We start from the raw sequence: 20,983 nt of genomic DNA on the forward strand, positions 1-20,983 counted from the left end.
GTTTAAAAAAAAAAAAAAGATAATTCTTTAAGAGGCGGTCAAGAATCGCACAGAATTTAAGAGCTAATGAAAATAAACATATTATAAGATTTAAATACAAACTAATTTTTTTCGATCAAAAAATGTTTGATCAAGTTTTAATCAATGGGTATCAATACCTACCTACTAACTTAAGCACATTGCAAGAATATTGTTATCAACTAAGTCAGGTAAATAATGCTATCTTAAGTAAATACCTATGGAATATCGTCCACATCGATAAATAAAAAGATAACTTCCAGATATTGATATCGATATAAAGTATAGGTATTAGTAATCTTTTACAAGCTAACACTGAAGTAAAAATAACATGTTAAGATATTAATATGCTTCTTATCAGTGGTGTGCGATGACTTTTTTTTGGAGATGCAGTTGTAAAAAAATTGCATATACCTACTATTAATTCATTACATATTGAAATAATTACATAATTGAAAATAACATTTGAAAGTCGTTCAAAACATAAAATAAATATCACTAAATTCCTGAATATTAGCATTCAAATTGACAACAACAAGAACTTCGCACACAACAGATCGCTTCTCAATCTATATCCAGTTACAATTTGATCATCTTTCAGATTTATACTACTCGTATTATTTCATTTTGACCGATATAATGAGATGGCCTCAGTGTGTTTCAACCTTTTAAATATTGTTGACTGATTCTAATGACTGATTCAGAAGTTGTCCGTGGGCCACGGCCGGGGCAGCTTGATATAGTGTGACCGTCGTCCAAGCGATACTTCTGAATACCTGGCAAGCCCCGATACCGGCTCACACAAGGCCTGAACAAAAACGATGCATGAGTGCGAGTGAGAAAGTATTCGGCACCCTTATAATCTCTGCGACACGCGCTAGAGTAAGATAAAAGGTCTACACATGTTTGAGTTAGTTTCCAAAAGTATCGCCGACAAATCGTGGTGAATCGCTTCACGTAGCGTCGTAGCTCGTGTTGCTAAATTGCTATTTTTTGAGTTAAACATAAAGTCAATGATAAATATTTTTAGTTATATAAGTAGAAAAGATGGTTTTGTGTGTTGTTTTAAAATGTGGTAGCCGTACTGATATGCAAGAAGATGGTATTACGTTTCATAGGTAAGTTGATACATGTTCGTGATAATTTATTTGTATTTTATTATATATTTTAATATCAGTGACCTAGTGTTTCTTTAAAATAACTTAAATTATGGATATCTTTACCTAATGGTTGCATTTTGACCGCTTAAAAATACTACATAACGTAAAAAAATAGAAAATTATATTTTAATTCTGAGCGTCTAGTGCGAGCACTTTGGGCGACCACTAGCGAAATGGTCTATGGTCTCGAACATTTGTAGACGAATGTGTTCGCTCGCCCACAAACCAAACGCAAGGCACGCGGCTTCATTTAGCAATTCAACGGGTGGCGTCTAGATGTATCTATAGTCTAAGGGCTCACATCATTTATACAACTTATCATCATCATTCATAAACTCCATATATTATCCATCAACAGTGTACCGTCCAGTGCCACGCAGCGGGTAACCCAACAAACAATACCGCGCGAGTGGTAGGTATGATATAACATTTACTTGGAAGAACTCTATTTAATAATATTTAGATATATATATATATAAATAATATGTAATTACATAATTTATTTATTTTAAACAATGAACCATCATTATTTAAAAGAACAATTACGTAATATTGCAAATAACCGTATGTACCTAGCTACTTACGTAAGTAAGTAACCAAAGCAATACAACAGTAGTTCATTACCATTACCTATCTTTGCTAAAGTGTGTACTATGCCACCTTGAGGCACCGCAGGCTGTATAAAAACGTATATTTTAGTTCGACCATCTAATCTAAGCGATACTAAAATGTAATCTGCTCTTTCTTTATCGCAGACATTACGCACGGAGTGTAAGTCGATATTATTTCATTTTCGAATAACAAATCGTCGATCATTCAAAAAATCTAAAAAATGCTGTTCAACGTGATTCTGGGGGTGACTATTTTCTGTTCAAAAGATACAATTTTAGAGTGCATGATCTTTGTACACTAAGGGTAGTGCCCTAGGTTCCAATCCTGGGTCTGGAAAATACACATATTGTTTTTCAATTTGTGTATGAGTCAGATTATGGACCTAATAGGTTAAGCAAGTGGCTAACATCCATTTCTCGTAAAAACAGAAACCTTAAAACGGAAAATTTGAATATAATTTACATTTGATTTATAAAATACATTTTTTTTTGTTTTATAGATTACGATATTATAACATCTTAAAATCCCGCTTTCTTTTTAAGTTCATTCAATTATGAGATACTTCTTATGTAAAAAATGGTTCCAATAATTAAAATTGCTTTGCGTGTCATATGCTCATATTTTAATGACTTAATTTGCATTTTAACCCTTAAGTCGTAATAATAATTAATATGCTTATACCCTACTTCACATGACTTTATGTAAATTCTTTGGGTTTTTCGCTTTCAAGTTTTTTAATCAAGATTTAACAATCTTAATAATTGCTTTCAGACTTGCTTTGATAAGAAATAAAAATATCCGTCAAGTTACAAACTTGATTCATATTTTTTTAATCGTTGAATTAAAATTATCTAGATAACTTTGCGATTATTTAAAATATATTTTTCTCTCGCCAAACCTTCCCCATGCTCGAATAATTAAGGCTTAATAGCGCTTGTACACGTGCGTGGATTTACTGACAGCAATGGTGTGTATGTTAAACTATCGTGACAATAACTGTTTATACGTAAAAGTGCTGACTGTCTCTCCAATCTCATTCTTCAATAGTAAGCGAACACGCGATGGTGTCATTTTATGGCTCTATTTGACAGGTCCTAAAAATCGGTTAACCTCAAAATGAGTCTCTCCGGCAGGTTCGCCACTTTCTTTCTACTGCGCAGGCGTAGATCGAAAAAAACCCAATTGTCGCATGAAAATTCAGAAGCTTCCGAACTTTTTTGATTCTCGCATGCAATCTTGCAACCGTAGGATAATACATGTTTTCACGTAGGTACATTTTCTTGTTATCGCCGTGATAATACTTACTGTCAGCAGTAAACCCATGCACATTTAAACGGTATATGCTGCAAATAGTGGAAAACGATTTTTATTGTTACAGAATAGATAAAACAGAGATATCTAACTACGATCCCCTTAAAATTAAATGGGAATAATTTATTTAAGTACATATTTAAAAAAATATGTGGTGTACGGTGTACCTACATAACAAACTGTTAATTCAAGACGCTCACAAAATGATATTTATATTGAAAAGAACAGGTAAATCAAGTTAGTAGAGAGATAAAAAAACAAACCAAAAAAATAATTTTATAGCTAAAAACAAAATAAAAAATAATAATTCAATAAAAATACAAATTAACAATAAAATATAATACATAACGCATCACTAAAAATGTCTACTTCTTGAGGAAGTGCATTGACCATTCGCACAGCCCTCGCTATTGGTGCCTGATAAGCCTGACACGAGGAAACAGTTTTTATCCAAAAGAGGTCATAACTGACGAATTCATATAAATTTGATTTCAGTATTGGAAACTATACCACGTGGAGTAGGGAAAAATTATGTAATAGCTGAAGTGAACTACGAACTTCAGGGGGATGAAAAGCGACCATGCTTTGAAAAAAACTAGTCGGAAACTACTCGTTTGTTAAATAATCAAAAGGAAAATAGTTTGAAACAAGAGCCATTGGGATTGTTAAATAGTCAAAGAAGACAAATCAATACATTTTACATTTTTAATTCTCTCATTTAATTTATGTAGAGTATAAAAGTATTCAAATTCTTCTTCGTCTATGGCGTCACAGCTAAATGACTTCCTACAACGCTTTTCTTCAACTGGCGTGTAGTATTCAAAATAAGGATTTTTGCGTCCTTCTTCACCCCTTCAATATAATGTACCTGTAGCCTACTTTTTCTTTGGTTTCAAACGAGGTCATTTTTTGGTACCCGAGTCTCTGGCATGGCCTGGGCATGGGCTGCCCAGTCCAGCCTTTAGTCGCGATACAACTATTCATTATACCAGATTCTATACACCTAACATTCACGCATGAGTACGTATATCAGTCGCGAAGTGTGGAGTGAAGATCCGATATAAATAGTACACACTAGAGGTGAGTTAGAAATACTGTCACCAGTTTGTGTACTCAAGTTTCGGATGAAACTACAAATACTGAGTATGTGTGGCCCAATAAACTTATTCCAAGAAACTTGTGATGATAATACCATCGCAAGTCGCTGTTCTGTCCACTCGCCAATTGGTAGACTTTCAACACTATTGATATTAAATGTGCGCGAACGAGATAGCAATTGAAAATAGGTATATTTTAGTTCATTATTCTATTGCGTTCGAATGTATGAATAAATAGGTCATACATTTTGTGTCGCAGCACAGTGGTAACTTGACGCACAGGCTTGTTATATGACCGCTGAAAACATGTTTAAAATTAAAAAAAATCACTGTTATTCATTTCTTTTAACAAGAATATTGTAACCTAACAGAAAAACAACTCATAAATTTAAAATGTTTTTAAAATTTTATAATAAATGGGACTTTTCGACAAGCGGAGCTAAGCGTATTTTAGCGATTCTATTGAAGCCGATACACAGTCTGAGTTCACTGAGCCGATACGTATTTCAAAATATTAATATGGAGTTGGTTTTAGTTCCACTTGAGTATGAAACTTTTGACGCATACGCACGACAAACGCTCTATATAGTATTTAAAATACTAGTATAGAATAGTAGTAAGTATTTTAGAACAAGTTTCAATACTAAGTATTTTTTTATACTGGTCTTAGTCTTCAAAATCGACCAGTTTTCCCACCTCTAGTGCACACTAAACTTAGTCATTCATACGTATTTGTTTTCATTGAACTAAGACTACAAATTGCAGATAGTGTCAGTTAGTTTTGATATTCCATTGAAGCCGGTTAGATATTTTATAGATAGAAGAATATTTATGAAAACAAACAATTATAACTGATAAAGTTTAGTTTGCAGTATATATGTCGGATCTTAGCCTAGCTCCATCCCTCGCCAATAAAGTATATTACCCACAAAATCGTTATTTCAGCTGCTTTTACAGTCAATGTGCACAATTTGCTTTCATATTATGTTATCAATGTGTCTATAACAGTTTTATAATATAGACAAATCTTTGTTTCTCTGTTGACATTTCTGATCGTAACGGCAAAATGAAATTATTATCTAATCTGACATTTATGTACACTAAATTTGGTCGAAAAACATTAAAATTTTTACTGAAGAATATAACTGATATTGCAACCAAAGTAAGTTTAATAGTATTATGTTACTAATTTAACGGGCTAGAATTGATATTTATTGAATTTACACACAAAATTAACATAATTAAAGCACCGGAATCATGAAAATATTAAGAAAAAAGTTAACGAGTTAAAGAGTTAACCGAATTTGTACTTATATTATTATATTTTATTTTATGTATTTATATTAAAAAACATCGATTTTTATAAAAAAAATATATTGGGTATAACTTGAAATTCTTTTTATTTAAATCAAATTTTAATTAGGTATGGTCCCAATATTCAAGCTCGAATTGATACAAGTAAATAAAAGAATTTCAAGTTATACCCATTTATGTTTTTTTCAATAAATATTCTATATTTTAAACATAATAATAAACATAATAAACTAAATTTAATTTAAATAAACATAATAAATTATTACATTAAAGAATAATGTAATAATAAGGTGGGGACCCTTTAACAAATTCACATTTTATAACATTTTTTTAATTGTTAGTTTATTTTTGGCTTAAAATAAAAAATCTTTTTCATTTTTATACAAATTTATTAATTAATTGTACAGTTGAAACTGTAAATTATCAAAAAATGTCTCAAATTGCAAGCTTTTTTCTGCTAGGTGCCTCTGCGCATCTATTATATACACAATACTGCTTTCGGGCGCTATCTAGGGTAGGAAAGTGTCCAAGTATTAGCACTTATTGTAACAATTGCAATAAGTTAGTTGTAATTGTTACAATAAGTTCTATATTTTAACAGCACCTCTCTTGGCTGTGATAAATTTTAGAGTGAGATATACAGTTTTGACAGTTCAGACGGCTAACTTATTATAATTGTTACAATAAGTGCAGTGCTCGAAATGGACCGGAACGCACCGGAGCGCCATTCCGGTTCGTGCAATCGGTAAAGTTATCGCTCCGTCTCGTGGAAAAAATAATTTGACCGTCTGACCTAGATAGGCCATATAACAAAAAAAAATAACACACTTATTTTCATAACATTTGATGACTGTTAGTTAATATTTTCAGAAAATTGTAAAACGCTCCGGTTCGTAAACTTTTCTATTTCGAGTGCTGAATAAGTGTTAATATTTCGATACTTTCCTACCCTAGTTAGCTGCCGTAAAGGCCGAAAGCAGTCTTATGTATAAAATAGATGCGCTGGTAGGTAAAAACTTCGCCTTAATGTACATTTTCTAGTCAAGGTAAATGTTAAATACTCGCTTATTTTCAAGTCTTCGCTCTGAATGATGTATAAAAAATATTTTTAGGGTTTACTTTCACTGTTCGTAATCTCACCCTTTCCGTTTTATATTATATCTCTTATCTCTTTTGATCTATTCATCTCGTTTGCACTTGTATCCCTTGCCCTTCATCCCATCGACATTGTTAAACAACTTCCATGGGATACACAGTCGTGGTAAATACTTCATGGTGTTTGCGAATATTTTGGTGACAGATTGTGTCCTGTCAACTGTCAACAGCCTGAAGTATTAAAATAATGCAAATACTTTTCACATAAATTGACACACACGCATATTTGTTTATTTTAATATATATATTCTTTATGAATCTGCATACAAAACACTCAAATAATTTTAATTCTATTTAATTGTGAGTTTGTATTAAGTCATATAGTATATTATATTGTTAACAAATATTCATCATTCGGATTTTACAACGTTTTTATTAGGTCGTATTCTTATTTGTCCGGTGGTTGTTTATCCAGTACAAATCTTGAAATCGATTTTTAACTAACTTTCCGACTAACTAGACAAAGTGGCGGTAACCGTTGAGCGTGTCATCAGCGACTGGCGGATTGGAAGTGACTAACAGCGACCATGCTGGACACGTGCACCTAGTATGCTAAAACATTACTCAAACAATATCGACTGTGCTACCCGCTTGGTCTAGAGCAGTGTTTCCCAAAGGGTGGTACGCGTACCCCCTGGGGTACGGGAAGAGTTTGGTGGGAACGCGCTACACCGGGCAATAGCTGCACCTGGTGCAACAAGCATTAATACAACATCCATGCTAGAAAGTTTATCGCATGCGGAAGAAGAGCAATTATTAGCTTCAAACGGATTCTTGCAAAATAAATCTAAGGAGTGTACTTAAACATCATTTAGGTTGCAAATGCAACATGTGTATCCAGTTTTAACAGAGAAATTCCTGAAATACATCTTGCCTTTTCCAATTTCATGGTGTGGAACCGCATCTCAGATTAAAATTAATAACCAGGGAACCAAATTACGATGATCTGTCGTTTCAACATAAACAATTTCATCCTTCTCATTGATTACAATGAATGTTATTTTTTATAATATAACTTTTATTTATATTTTATTATGAATGAATTTATTTTTCGTTTATTATTATTTTGTTTATGTACTACGTTATTAAAATAACTTATATGCATTTTTCTTTGACGATGGATACTCAGTGTTACGGAAATTATAGAAGGGGTACACAGATGTCGAAAGTTTGGGGAACACTGGTCTAGAGAACTACAATATTTATGCCGAATTCCACCGAAAAAAATGTTCTTTTGATTTACATTACCACCGACTGTAGTGGATGTAGTCGTTCTTTTCGTCGAATGTTTATCGTAGATTTTTGGTTTTGTAATATTGAGGTTCCAAAATATTAATTGAAAATGGACAAAGAAAAGTATTATTGCATTTAACTTATACACAACCTACTCAACACAACACAGCCTAATATCTCGTTTATCGGTCTTTTGTCTATTGCACTCGGTGTACCTACACCATGGTCCCCATACCCTGAAGCAGGCCGTCAGGCTAGAATATTTGGGGGGCCCCCTACCTACCGCTAAGATTAAAGGCAGTGTGAAACACTACATTAACGTTAAATTGTGTTTTAGTTAAAATTAAGGGTACTTATACAGTGAATTATTGGCGATTTTTAATACATCTACTTTAATAATGAAGCTGTCGAGTATTGACACATAATAATCAAAAAATATATTGCAAAATTATATAAGTAATTGAAAATGTTCATGGCTATGAAGTATAATAGCGCCGCAGGCGACTTTTTTACTATTAAAACTAATTTATGATGTGTGTTTATCTCACTTATCTGGTCAACGCGAGACGCCGGGCCCCCCACAGCCACTAGAGCCCTGTCAGCCCTCCCCAGCCATGACCTACACCACTCTGGAATTCGGGTGGACACCGAAAATTTTTTGACAATTCATTAGGGAACGGGTTTCTAAAAAAACCCGACATTAGTGTTTTGAAATTTTTGTGTTAGAAATTAAAATCTAAGACATTTTTCTAAAAAGGGTGCTGGAGAATTACAAATCATTTTTTTGCCGTGTTATTTGTCTAAGCCCAAGGTATAGTTTATTGGCTTTAAATTTCAATGGGTAAAATCATTCTGATGATTTTCATATTTTGGGGGGTGCCAGGGCCCCTTGCTTCCCCCCCCCCCCTGGGTGCGACACTGACTTGAAATCCTTTTTATTTATAACAAATAATTGTTCTTTAATATTGTGACCATACCGAAATTGTCTATTTTATATATTATGTACACTCGGTTTTTCGCCCAGCGAAATAAATATTACCGTCTTTAACATTCTAAATCATTATCGATTGCATATGTCATGGTCACCATACCACTTATACCTATTTACTTACTATAACTATCGAAGTGTGTACAATTCTTTTCATTTACTTTTTATTTAACTTCATTAACAGACAATCTTTAATATGATTGCGGTAATATACAATGCATCATATTTCATCAAATTTAATGAAAATGTTTCTTCATTGCAAACACCCTTGAAAAAATATGCTATAAAATATTTACCGAAATCGAAAAACCTTGTAATAATAAAAATAATTTTAAAAAGGCGACATTTTTCTCGCAACACAAAGTAACTCATTATGAATTGGGTCTACAGAATCTGTGGAAAAAATCTCGCGCGTTGCGTCAAAACATATTTACCTCTACATTATATATAGGTATATTATGTCGGTAAAATAGTTGTCTGTATTTTTTCTCTTTGAGGGGCCCGTTTTTCGCGCCCATTTTTCGCGCCATTTCTCATCCCCTTTGATGACAGATTTCGCGATATCATTATTTTTCCAGACGCGTTTGGAATGCGTGACCTACGTGTCAACCTTTGCATAATACACACCGTGATATAAAATTATAAAATGTCCGCTCTCAAATTTAATAAAAAATATTAAATAATATATTTTTACTGAGCGCCGACTAGAGCAGAGGCTAACATCTTTGTCTCCTGGTCATTAGATCTCGATACATGCAACTTGTTACATGTAGTCAACCAATATATGAAATCACGAGAGCTACCCATATCTATCTTTTCTATAAGGACAAATAAAATACATTAAACTTAAATTATTCAAAAATCTAATAAAATAATTGCGGGAAAGACTTCATAATAATAGCAGCAAAGTGTCATGAGGAGGCAAATTGGGACCATACCTCAATAAAATTTGATATAAGTAAATAAAAAGGATTTCAAGTTATACACATTCATATTTTTATAAAAATCGATGTTTTTGAAAATAAATATAAAAACTATTAAAACTATGAATTAATCAAAAATCTCTACGATAAAACATAGAAAACTTAATAAACTAAATTTTAATAATAAATATAACCATAAAATATATGTAATAATTAGATGGGGTCCAGCAAAAAAATCACATTTTATTACAATAATTGTAAGTTTATCTTTGATTTAAATTAAAAAAATTTCTTTTTAATGTTTTCAGATACATATTTATTAATTAAAACAGTTAATATTGTAAATTTAAAAAAAAAATATCTCAAATTGCAAGCTTCGTATTTGTCGGCTAGGTGCCTCTGGTAGGTAAAGACATCACCTTAATACGTAGGTACGTTTGTTATATTGGTTTGCTGTATCCTTGTTGACTTATTACCTTGCTAATGTGGGTTATAAATAAAGAGGGTAGGTACATAATGCAGATTAATGTTATTATTATTATTCTAATTTATATTAAAAGATTAAGTTATAAATTGCCCATTTAACATTTCTCTTAATATTATTATACTATGCTAGAGACATCTATTTATGATAATTTTATGATACTCGACTTATAATAGTAGGTAGTTGATAATTATTCCGCGCAGATGTCACTGACATAAAAATCATTAGCTGTCGAAACAAAAATAACATAATAAAATGGTTTGAAACTGAAATAATATGAATAAGTAAAAATAATAACAACTATGTAATATAAATTATAATTTATGTAGATACTGTTATCTGTTAGTGGAAAGACATGATACTTGAACAATACAATTTAAGGTGAAGTAGGGTAATGCTACCATGTACATCTAACAACAGAATACGCAGAAGTGAATTGTTATATTTAATCAAGACACTAAAATTTTTAATAAACTTTTTTTTAATTCACGTATAGGTATACAATACAATACAACACAATTTACAATTTAGAAAACCTGTACTAAAATGTTCACTCGTTAGTGGCTTTCGCCTTATTATTGCATAAATAATATTTATGGTTATATTATATTTATCTTTTTATAAGTTTTCTCGAATGTGTTAATAATTTATGATGATAATGTATATTTTACAACGTTTTTCTTAGCTCGTATTCTAATTTTTCCGGTGGTTGTTTGTCCGGTACAAATCTACCAATCGATCTTTAACCAACTTCCCGACTAGTTAGACATTTGAAACTTTTAGAATATATCATAACACGATGCCAATGCATTTTTTAATACGTTTAGTTCATTTTCAGTTAATTCTGTTTTTTATGAAAAGTTATTTCTATACCATTATTGATTGCTGGGGGGCCCTAGCAACTAAATTATTAATATATACGTGCATTACTATGGAAATCAATATGAAATGACATTAATTTCAATATTCAGTATTTCTATCAAGTACAAATTTTTTTGGTCGTTTAAGCTAGTCAAGTCAAGTTTATATTATGATTCAACAGAAAATTTAAAAGCGTTGTATATTAAAAGTTCTTTTTATCTTGTAATTATTTAAAGTTTAACTTGCAATTTCAAATTCAAACATGTGAACATTACAAATTATAAATTTACGACGTTCATAAAAGAAATAGTAAGTACGTATTAAAACAGTGTAAAGAAGAAATAAATATATGCAGTATCTACTTATCATGAAAACAGTATGAAAAGTAAAATAAAAGGTACAAAAATTATAAAGCATGGAACACACCGAATGAGTTAAGTGGACCTTATTTTAAGAATTTATAAAACAACGCCCACCTATACTCATCCCCACGTAGGTGCAATATATCAACATCCGAAGCGTTTTGGTTGAACAGAGTTATTGCCCTCCCAATTAGCATTAGGTATCAATGGCAGGTTAGTTCTGCACCTTGGGAGAACAAATAAGTGATGATCCCGATTTATAAGATAGTTAGACAGGGACACACAAGTCAATACCACCAAGAATGTCACACCACGTAAAAGTCTAATATTTTATATCGAACCGATGTTCGGTACTGTGCTTACTATTATGTCGCTAGATGTCCCTAATAATACTACACTCTCCCCTTAAGGCTATAACTCAGCTGAGGCATGGTCTAAAAAGATCGTGACTAGGCGATGAGCGGATTGTGCAAATAACGCGAGCCGAACGAAATATAATTTGTCATAAAAATCCAACATGCGTCCATTTAATTTAATGTTTATCGTCATATTACTAATAATAATTTCTTTTTCAAGTACATGCGGAACTTTTTTAGTCATCTTTACACGATTTAATAATAAATTCCTCCGACGCCATCACAAAACAAATTGACGTGCTCACAGGTCGACTATCGCTCTCCGAATGGCAACGCGGCCGAAATTACGTCCCACTCCTACATAGTGTTGAAAATTATTTTCCGCTTCACTTATGTACGCTCTTAACAATAATTATAATTGTGAAATTTAGTACTTATTATAATTTAAACATGCTTAATTAAATTTTGTTTTTATTTTCATTTCACAATAATAATGTACGTACTTACTCGTAGATAAAAATAAAATACAGGAATTCAGTTTTTTTTTATTTTTATTATATTTCACAGTTAAAAACAATAAATAATAAATTAAAATATATGCAAAATGACATCAAAAAGAAGCAGAAAACAGTTTTTAATTTATACAGGTAAGGATTTATTTAAAATCGCGATTGTCATAGACGAATGTTTGAAGTTTACTGAATTTAAATTAATGGTGGGTATTTGAGAAGTTATTTTTTTTTGGTTAGTCGTTGATTAATTCATAAAATTAATATTCGTAGTGGGGCCTCTTGCCAATGTAGGTCTTAATGGCCGGGAGGTTGTACACTTTCTGGAGCTGCTGGTAGAGATGGGTGTACTTTCCCTCCAAGAGGTTGACTCCCCACATACCGTGGATGTATTCCATGATGCCCACGAACCATAAGTCAACCCAGGTCAGCTGGAAATCAACGAAAATAATATTATAGTAAACTTATTTAATACCTAATCAATTTATCATAAATATGCACCTACACATTAGTCATTATATAATAAACTTTTGCATAGGAAATTACTCTTTAATCTCATCCAAAAAATGAGAAAATAGGGGAAAATGAGAATAAATCCACCCCCTTGATCTAATTGTACATGTAACTTGATTAAGGTAATCCGCTAATCCGGGCCCTATGTATTTCAACCCCTATAATCATAATTCAACTTTCGAAAATTAGCACTGCCACAGAACACATTAAATAGATAGAAATGTGAAAGCCAGTAGCCATGGATGACGGTTTTGAAGCCGGACTTGATTTACTATATTATAAAGGTCAGGCAACGCGTGTTTAATAGTTTATCTACACTGGCAAATATTAATATTTACGTTCCCGCCAATATCATTCGTAACTCTACGGTCTTCATGATACCTCGTCGTAGGACGGATGTGATGTTTCATGATGCTGTTATCGAGCGATTAACCTGTTTAATGGCAACATAAAGGTTGATTTATTTTTATTGAACTATGTATATAATATTCTTGGATGTGTTAAATAGATTATTTGTAATTGTTTTATCATTTTACTTTAATGAACATACCTTCTCTTCTATATCGGTTACATCGGTTGTTATTTGTAATTAAATCATTTTATATTTTGTAATCAGCGCTCGAAATGGAAAAGTTTACAAACCGGAGCGCTCGACAAATTTTCTGAAGATATTTAGGTACATAGTCATCAAATCGTATGTGTATTTTATGACAATAAGTGTGTCAGATTTTCTATTCTATGGCATATCTAGCTCAGACGGTCAACATATTTTTTCCACGAGACGGAGCGATAATTTTACAAATTTCACGAGCCGGAACGGCGTTCCGTTCCATTTCCATCCCTGATTTTGTATTATTTATTATGTACTATGACGCATTGGCCAATCTCTGTAATACCATAATAAACAAATCCTATATTTAACCATACACAATATTTAAAACTTGTTACAAAAGACATCCCACTTCTCAATATTCTTGTATTTCCAGATCATAACCGTTGTAAATAGTGACATGTCGTTAGAGTAAATAAATTAAAAGCTACTTAAATACGGAAAATAAACAAAAAAAATGCAAATATTAGCTTTTTTGATGGTATGTTAAGCGAAATTAATAATTTATTTCGCCTGCGATGCTGACACAGTCTGCCTTCTGTAAACGACAGTAAAATCATTGTATTTATCTGTTGTATATATAACTGAGAATAATTTTAATTAAATATTGTAAATACCAAATAAAATGACAGACTAAAAATGGGAACAGGCCTCAGAGTAATGATTTAAAGAGAGCGCCTATTTTTCGGCAAAATGAAGCCATGTTTCTTGCGTATAACGCACAGTAGAACCTCGATTTTATTATTATCAACTTAACTATGAAACGTTACACCATCGTTTTGCTTCTCAGTACGGCTACCAAATTTAAACACAACATAATTAACAATATGTTCTACTAAAATAACTAAAAATAATTACCACTAACTTTATATTTAACACAAGAACAATAAATTTCAGCAACACGTGCTCGCTGTTTTTAAATGAATGTAAACAGTCTAATCCATTTTTACCGGCGACGTATTGAAAAAATACTTAATTTAGCCGTAGAAACTCTATCTTACTCTAACGCATTCATAGTGCGGAAATATAAGCGTGCCGAATACTTACTAACTCGCACTTATGGTTCGTTTTTGTTCAGGTCTTAGAACAGGCAGAAAAGTTTGCTTAAGGGCGACACATTCTTACTATCTCATAGGCATGGCAACGACGTAGCGTGGAAACGGACGCTGGGTGAAAAAAGTGGCGTGACTTTCAGTCTGTTTTATATCTAAGACTGCAGTATTACAGGGTGAAGAAAGTATCGTCTCTGTTCTGGCAGAACACACTAACTGGAGAATACTAGTTTTGAGTAATTTGACTTTGAAGTTGTTAAAATGTTTGAAATGGTCTATCATGTGAGTTTATTAAGTAATCGTAAAAAGGATGACTTTAAAATAAAGACTGTTTATTTATTAAGAAGGTTTCCAGACGGTAAAGTTTGAAATAAGGAACATTTTGGTATAACTAACTCAATATGTCATTTTTTCGAATTAGTGTTTTCTGCCAGAACAGTGACGGTATGCTAAGATGTCGGTCAACTATTTTCGATGGCTAACGAGGAATAGCATTAAGTATTATTATTACATTGATGCAAGGTTCCCTTAATAATAATTTCGCGATTTATGTTTTTATATAAGATTTTGACAAAAGGATTAAAGAAGACTGGCTAAAAATATTTCAAGCATACTTCAAACGATGCTACATGAAGCAGATCAGATTATTATTACATAATATGTATTAAAAGTCGCCCATTATAATAATTTAAGTTGGGTTATCAATCAGCATTCAGAATTTCGGTGGCATCACGATATAATACTCGCGCCCTATCGGTGCCAATTTGGCGCCGGTGTTACAGGATGTAGGACATGATGAAAATCAAAAAATTTAAATCATATTTTGTTTTTTTTTTAAGTTGAAATTACTTATTAATATATGTAGCTATCATTTTATGATGTTAGTTATATACAGTCCGATATATTTTTTAAGAAATATTTGATTTATAAAATCTATTTTTACTTAAATTTGTCAAAATAATGTTTGATATAAACATGATAATAAACATAAAATGGCCCTTCATCTTCTAAATATCTTGAAGAGTATTATATTTAGCTCCAGTTTTAGTATATCTTCCTTTTATTATTTACTTCTATCATGGACTTTTTATCTATGTCATTTTGTATAAAAAAAGGCTAAAAAACCCAAAAAACTATATTTGACATGTTTTTTTCATTCCACTTATACACAAATTTTACTTAAAATGTAAATACTTAATAGAAAAATTCAAAACCTATAATATTTAAAAGATTTATTTGAATTGAATGAATAATACATGAGTTATATCAATTTTAGTAATCAGTGTGCCTTGTTAAGTGATCCTGAAAAATTAATTCTGTCTGCAATGGGTTAAATATTTCAAATACAGCAAGAGTTATGGGTACCTATAATTTATGTGTCATAAATTGTGGTTACCCAAAATTATATATCTTAGCCACAAAGACACAAAATTAAACGATTACTGCACGGTTACAAAACGTAAGCATTTCTTTTTAAGATCAAATAATGGTTTCAATGTTTCGTAGTTGCAATGTTAGACTTCTGCTATGAATAAAATTGTACTTATTCTGACGCTCTTTTCCAATTATAGACAAAATTGTCTGTCTTATATTCTTCTTTCTTTTCTTTCGACCATGTCCGATCCTAATCCCACAGAGTAGAGGTTTGTATTAACAGATTTTGTTTTTTACGAGAAATGGAAGTCAGCCACTTGATAAACAATATGACGTGTACTTGCCAGACCCAGGATTCGAACCTAGGACCCACGGCGTGATAGTCTAACGCTTAAGCCGCGCGGCCACCGTGGTATATGCTACGTTAAATTACTTAGGGGTTGCGATATGCTGTACAAAATATGTAAGGGTTCCGTCACTTAAATGAAATGGAAATGATCAAAATAAATGTTCTTACTTTTCCCGCGAAGAATCCTCCGTTGCTCTCGACGTACTTGTCCATGCGATCGAGGTAGACAGGGTAGTACTCAGTCTCCAAGTATTTGCGGAGCTGGGTCTTCCTGGTGACATCGGTTTCGCGATGCCACTCTGTCACCTCTGGTCATCCAAAGAAAATAACATTATAAACAAAAACCTCTAACATTATTACACATTGGAACAGTAAATACATAATATTATATTATCAAGTGACTCCAGCCTGATAAACCGATTCGCTGCTGATCTTTTAATTAATATTTAAATACCACATTTAAATAACATGCTAATTATATAACTAGTTGTGCAGCAATTATGTAGATAAGTTACATGGTTGCACTCCAATAAAAGTTTTAACCAAAGTATATTGCTAATTCTACGATATTTGAGTTGTTGACAAATATATTTTTCCAAAGATTATTTCTTAGATTGGAAACAATTTTTTTTTAAATTCAACTGAAATGCTTGCAAGTCGTAAGTTACCCCAAAAAGAGCCTATGTATGAAGATAAACCATTATTCTTCATTATTTCTTGTAGAGTACCCGTCATGTAACCTTGCAATTTGGAATAGACTTTTTTAAATTATTTTTAATTTTTTGAATTATTTTGAATACTTAAACGTGAGTTAAACCAACAGGTGCCTGTAAGTTACTAATACAATCATACGGAGTGCGTATTACACACAAACCTTGTCACTGTGTGCAATTCAAAGGAGGGTATATAATATGGAGGGTACTATAATATACCGGCGTAGGTTTATGTTTTTATTAATTGTCTAATGAAATTTTATTTTATTTATAAATAAAGTATATACCTTATTGAAACTACACCTACTTTATCTTTAAAATAGTTATAAAAGGGGATTATTAAAGATTTCACATCTACATTAATTAGATCATCTATAAATGTTTTTGCAATGTATGTATTTATGTATCTCAACTCTGGTTTGTTTAAACAAAAAATATATATTTCAATAACATATTAGGAACCATAAATATATGGTTGAGGTCATGCAACCTTATCAGTTCTGACAACAAATAATATAATAACATACAAATTTAAAATTAATTGCATTATGATTAATGCACTTTCTGAAATACGTATTACTAATTTTCAAATATTTTTTCAAGTGAATAAACAACAAGATATTGTGTTTTTCTGTGAGAAATGTAGATACCTACTTACATAAGTAGTGAGAAATAGTTTATTAAATTTAATCGTATTGACTCTTGATAATGATATAACGACCAATTAGCCATCGACAAAAATACTTATTCATTGACTATTAAATTGTTGTAACAAAATATCAACGAAAAAACTCAATAATGTTTTAAAAAAATCCAGTATTTTTTTTAAATTTGGTGAATTTATGATAAATGTAAGCCTCGTGTTTTTTTAAGAATAGTTATAAAATTGTGAATAAAAGATCACTGGTCATTTTTATAAAATTCACCATCAAAATATAATACTGTAAATCCTATAAAAATTAATGAAAGATCACTGGAAAAAAAATCTTTTAAATTTTTCAATAATTATTATACTTTTATTTATTTCTACATATCTTTCTAACCTGGATTCTAAGTTAGAATAATCAACATATTATTTTTTATTAATAATTTGTATAAAAAGTTTGTGTCTTACTCTCTGAAAGTTCATAGATGGTGCCAGCCATAGCATCAAGCTGGGCATTGGTCCAGTCGTCTCCGGTGAGGAGGTTGAACTTCTTTGCCAGGTAGCGGCAGATGGCCATGGATCTGTACAGAAGCTTTCCATCGACCTCTAACATTGGCAAATGTCCAAAGGGAACGGCTATTAAGAAAAAATAATAAGGCATGTTATTTATTTCAAAATTATAGAACAAAGGATTAAAACTATCGTAAAACTTACTAAAAATCGTCGTTGAAATAAGAGCATTGGACAATAATAAAAGAAAATTACAAAGAAGAATTATTATACATTTTAGAAAAATCAATGCTTTTTCTAGTAAAATAAAATATAAAAATGTTATTAAACTACATTTCGTTGAATATATAAAATACTCATAACAATGCCCCCCACAATGGGGGGCTGACAGGGCTTTAGCCTGAGAGCCCGGGCTGAGGGCATCCGGCGTGGTTAGTCAACTAGATAAGTGAGATAAACATAGATCACAAATTGACCATAACAGTAAAAAAGGTGCCTGTGGCGCTAGCGTACTCCAAGTGTTAATGTTAATTATGGTTTTAAAACATGTAGTTATGCGATGCAATTTTTGATGTGTATCGATACTCGACAATTATTCAATAATTCAAGTGGATGTATCAAAAAATACTAAAAATCGCTAAAAATATACTAAATTCTCTTAATTTTACGTCGAACACCATTTGGAAAACGATACGGTAGAGCGTCTTACTGCCTTTAATCCGAGTGAAAGGTAGGGGGCCTACCAAAGATCTTGGCTTGGGGTCCCGCTTCAGGGTGTGGGGGCCATGCTCATAACTCATAAATAATAATCCTACCCAAATTTTTTATTAGTTTTTTTCTATTTGTTTGTTTTTAAAAAATATTTTTTATATACCACGTTTTTAAATTTTCTGTTGAATTATTATGCTCAATATACTCAAACTTGTACTTGATATGAAGTAAATAAAAAACAAACAAACAAATATAGAATACTGAAATGTCATTTTGATTTCCATAGTAACGCACGTATATATTAATAATTTAATTGCTAGGACCACCAACTTAGCAACTAATAATAGTGGATTGGATTACGGATTTCTTCCGAAATACTTTTCATACAAAACAGAATTAACTGAAAATGAATTCAATTCTACTTAAAGATGGCTAAAAGTATTAAAAGAATGCATTGGCATCATGTTCTGATACATTCTAAGAGTTTCAAATGTCTATCTAGTCGGGAAGTTAGTTAAAAATCGATTGCAAGATTTGTACTGGATAAACAACCACCGGACAAATAAGAATACGAGCTAATAAAAACGTTGTAAAATAGAAAAGTATCACCAAAAACTATTATTTTTAACAGTTACAAGCATTAATTCAAATAAACTCTGTTAGTAATTTTTAATTAATTAAAATAATAAATTAGGTACTCACTGGGCTTGATGGTGGGCCAGTTGGTCTTACGGTTGACCATAATATTTTCGTAGTTGACTCCGCCATAGGACAGCATGTACCTGATCGGTTCGCCGATTCCCATGAAGTCGAAATACGTCAGCTTATAAACGGGGGCCATCTTGCTTTATTGGTTTCCTAAACTTTTCGAAAAAGACGAGAGAAGTTTATGAATTAATGGGCATCCACTAACTGAAGATACATATCCAAAATCACCTTTTTATACCTCCCCTAATCTACTTATATTCAGATAGCAATAATAATATATTGATATGCAATTATCAATGCAATTTTATATCAATTTATTTGAAGTATATTTAAAATATAGTAATTATTATTTTAGCAATCATTCTTGCCCACGTGATCAATTATAAAATTTCCTGCATTATGGGTTTGAGGAAATCATTTTTTTTCATTTCATTTATTTTTTTAACATATTGTGGACATTACAAATTATAAGTTTAAGACGTTCACAACATGACATTTAGAAACAAAGATATATAAATATAACAGTATTACATAAAAAAAGAGATATATCAGTAGATGAATTAGATAGGTACAAGGAAGTACACCGGATGAGTTAAGCAGACCCTATTTTAAGATTTTATAAAACAACATCCACCTAAACTCATTCTCACGTAGGTGGAATATATCAACACCCGAAGCAATTTCGTTGAACATAGTTATCACTCTCCCAATTGGCATTACCAGTGGCAGGTTGGTTCTGCACCTTGGGAGAATAAACAACTGGTGGTCTCTATTTCTAAGATAGTTATCAGGGACACACAGGTCAACACTGCCCATAATGGCAGAGTTCTCATTTATACCTTGTATAAGTCGAAAAAAATACGTAGCTAAATAAAGATTTCTTCTAAATTGCAGACTGCAGTATGTAAGCATGCCTAAGAGAAAGTCAGTTGGATAAAGCCACGGATAGTATCCATACAACCTCAAGTAAAGGAGTCTCAAGAATTTCTTCTGTACCCTCTCCACCATAAGGCCATACTTCAACTGGTGCGGTGCCCAAACAATAGACCCACTCTCAAGTCTGCTTCGAACTAAAGAATTAAATAAAAGTTTTAATACCGTAACATCTGAAAAGACCCGGGAAGCACGCATGACGAAGCCCAACATTTTAAGCGCTTTGTTACAAATGGTAACTATATGGCTAATAAATGTCAGTTTACTCTCAAACGTAATGCCAAGATCCCTTACAGATGATATTCGTGACAGAACTCTGCCATGCATCGAGTATTGGAAAAACAACACTTTTGAGGCTCTGGTAAACGATAAAAGATTGCATTTATCAATATTGAATTCTAGTTTGTTACGCCTGCCCCAATTTAATAGATTATCTATATCAAGTTGGAGCTGACGACAATCGTCCAAGGTGACAACTTCC

The 20,983-nt window shown here is 31.8% G+C and overlaps 1 protein-coding gene across 1 annotated transcript; it reads right to left on the minus strand.

The window, feature by feature from the left end:
* Window positions 1–12,407: 12,407 nt before the first annotated feature.
* On the minus strand, window positions 12,408–19,775 carry LOC147073447 (glutathione S-transferase-like). The gene is made up of 4 exons (XM_085945553.1): window positions 19,564–19,775; window positions 18,109–18,276; window positions 16,450–16,589; window positions 12,408–12,814 (listed from the first exon to the last, which is right to left on the minus strand). The coding sequence occupies exons 1-4, from the start codon at window positions 19,700–19,702 to the stop codon at window positions 12,644–12,646; spliced, it is 618 nt and encodes a 205-aa protein (XP_085801679.1). The 5' UTR covers window positions 19,703–19,775; the 3' UTR covers window positions 12,408–12,643.
* Window positions 19,776–20,983: the final 1,208 nt, after the last annotated feature.

This window comes from Rhyacophila brunnea, unplaced genomic scaffold (genome assembly GCF_057557595.1).
Source record: "Rhyacophila brunnea isolate RB1 unplaced genomic scaffold, BYU_Rbru_1.0 scaffold_18, whole genome shotgun sequence".
NCBI lineage: Eukaryota > Metazoa > Arthropoda > Insecta > Trichoptera > Rhyacophilidae > Rhyacophila > Rhyacophila brunnea.